Source organism: Silene latifolia, chromosome 1 (genome assembly GCF_048544455.1).
Source record: "Silene latifolia isolate original U9 population chromosome 1, ASM4854445v1, whole genome shotgun sequence".
NCBI classification, from domain to species: domain Eukaryota; kingdom Viridiplantae; phylum Streptophyta; class Magnoliopsida; order Caryophyllales; family Caryophyllaceae; genus Silene; species Silene latifolia.
This window is the reverse complement of record NC_133526.1, coordinates 188,456,309-188,459,050: the sequence shown is the minus strand read 5'-3', so window position 1 is coordinate 188,459,050 and position 2,742 is coordinate 188,456,309. Positions and strand designations below refer to the sequence as shown.

At 42.3% G+C, this 2,742-nt stretch overlaps 1 protein-coding gene across 1 annotated transcript; it reads right to left on the bottom strand.

The window, feature by feature from the left end:
• Positions 1-401: 401 nt before the first annotated feature.
• LOC141589498 (uncharacterized) lies at positions 402-1,928 on the bottom strand. Its single transcript, XM_074410270.1, has one exon. It carries the CDS (start codon positions 1,926-1,928, stop codon positions 402-404), a length of 1,527 nt encoding a protein of 508 aa, XP_074266371.1.
• Positions 1,929-2,742: the final 814 nt, after the last annotated feature.

Below are 2,742 nucleotides of genomic sequence, written 5' to 3'. Positions count from 1 at the left end.
GCGTCACTTTTGTGACGTAAGAGATAGACCCATGTAGATCGTGAAAAATCGTCAACAATTGTTAAAAAATAGCGTGACCCACAAGACGCGTTTTCAGAGTAACGACCCCAAAGATCACAGTGAATTAAATCAAAAATTGACGTAGCGTTATTAGGACTAGAATAAAAAGGAGTACGTGTTTGTTTGGCCCTGAGACAAATGTCACAAGACTTGCTATGAAAAGAAGAAATAGTTCGAGTTTTATTAGAAAAAACAGGAAGTAAACCGATAATGTCCGTGGAAGGATGCCCCAGCCGTCTATGCCATAGCTCAGTTGTATCCACCGATCCTACCATGAATACTCGAGGCTCGAAATGGCGGACATCTTTCAAGAAATACAGTCCCTCACGCTGCTCACCCGCTCAAATCACCGTCTTCGAGGAACGGTCCTGTATTAAACATAAATTACGAGTAAATTGAATGGTTAAGGAGTCGTCTAATAGAAGACTAGAGACAGAAATAAGGTGACATTGTAGACTAGCAGCATAAAGGACATCTTTTAAAATAAGTCGAGATGATAAAATGATGTCGCCACATTTGGTAGCGATAGTGCGATCCCCATTGGGCAGACCGACAGACAGAGGTGCAATAGTACGGAGATTAGAGAAATGCGTTAAACTTCCCGACATGTGATGGGAGGCACCGGTGTCTATAATCCAAAAAGAAATAGGGACAGAGGCATTACCATTCAATTGTCCTTCGGCAGAGGACTTTTGTGACTGCCACCACTTTACGATTTCGGCGAGCTCGGTAGGATTGACATTGCTTAAGTTCGGGTTATCAGTAGCACCCGAATTCGAAGAGGAGGAAGCACCTGTGTTGTTAACGTGACTCATATGGGCACGGGCAGTTCCTTGCGAGGCCAATCGTTTGCGGCCGCGTTCATCAGGTATAAAAATTGCCTGACTCATATCAGTGGCGTCGGGTGGGAGTATGATCCTATCCCGAGGTCTTTTCCCCCACCAGTCCGGGAAGTCGCCCGTAACCCGGAAACACGATTTGAAGTGGTGTCCAGGTCGTTTGCAAGCGAGACAGGTGGTTCGCGGTTTGGGTGTCGGGTTCGGTGGTGCGGGAGCAGAGTCACGGTTTGCTGCATACTGTCGTGTGGCTTGCATCCCACCCCCATAATTAGTTCCAGGCGGAACACGAGTAGCAAAGATCATCGAGTCAGACCGTGGTTCGGGTGGTGTGGAATCGAGTGTGGTCCTCATGCCCTCTTCTTGAAGAAGACGGCTGTAAATTTGATTCAAATTGGGTAGAGGTTCGGTCGCAAGAATGTGAGAACGGAGAGTTGCATAACGGGAATCAAGACCCATAAGAAAGGAACGTACCCGTTTATTCTCACGATAACGGCCAAGAAGCGTAAGGAGATTGCACTTACAGGGATTGCAAGAGCAGGTTGGGAACGCATCATTGGTGAGCAGGTCGTCCCACAGTTTCTTCATACGACCATAATATGTCATGACGGATTCGGTTGGGCCCTGTTTACAAGCATTAATATCGGATTCTAATTTAAATATATAAGTAGCGTTTACCACAGTGAATCGTTGCTTGATGTCGGCCCACAATTGGGTGGCATTGTCTTGCAAGGTGATCGATGTACGGAGGTCCGGATCAATGGAGTTGAAGATCCAGGCAGAGACTAGGGCATTGGCGGATCGCCAAGTTTTGAAATCGGGATCGGTCTCGGGAGGTTGTGAGATAGTGCCGTCAATATAATCCAACTTCCCCTTTGCGAGGAGAGCCAGACGGAGACAACGAGCCCAATCATCGTAGTTCTTCCCTGTGAAGACAACGGTGGTGATGTTTGCACCCGGATTTTCGACAGGAACAATAGAGTATGAGGCAGACGATTTTTGTTCGGGGATTGGTTGTTCGGAATTTGTCATGATTTCGAAGAAAGGAGAACGATTTTGTAGGAGTCGATTTTATTGTGATTGAAATCCCTGGAAAACTGATACCATATTAGAAAACGTACAATGCTACTGTATATAAGAATTGTATCTTATTGATAATCGTATTTACAAAGGATGTTTAGCAAGCTATTTATACATATGAGGGAATAAGATTATTTACGGGAAGAATAAAGCTAACAGCTATATTTACGATATTTACGGAAATTGTGATTATTTCCTTGTGGAAATAATAATCCTTTCCTTGTGTGTGAGATAGCGTAGGACTAGCAGCATCTTGGAGCCTAACGGCTCTATTAGTACGTAACATAAAATATAATATATGAATTCTCGTTTAATTTGCTTTGATAAATACAATAAAAATATCAAAATTTTATAATTTTTTCAAATATGTGTAGGTAATAATATTAATGAAATAAAATGAGCATCGACAAACATGCAAACGACAAATGATAATCGATTGGACAAAGGGTAGTTATCTTAGTACGTAGTTTTCATTTTCCCAAACTCCCAAAGTACAATGATACTCAGGAATACGGGAGGAATATGTGTTTTGATCAATTGAAGAACCAATTCAATAACTATAGATCCAAAATCCCAACGGACGTAGAAGTTTGCTTTGGATCTATTTGGCTAGTTCTCACTCATTCTTTGGTTGAATTAGCCTGTGATAAAATTTCAACGCCCGCCTCAATTGATATAAAGCATAGTTATTATTTTAGTCGTGCGTGAAACTTCTAATATAATTTCCTCCAAAAAAATTTTATATCTTCCCTTTTTCTTTTGGAGT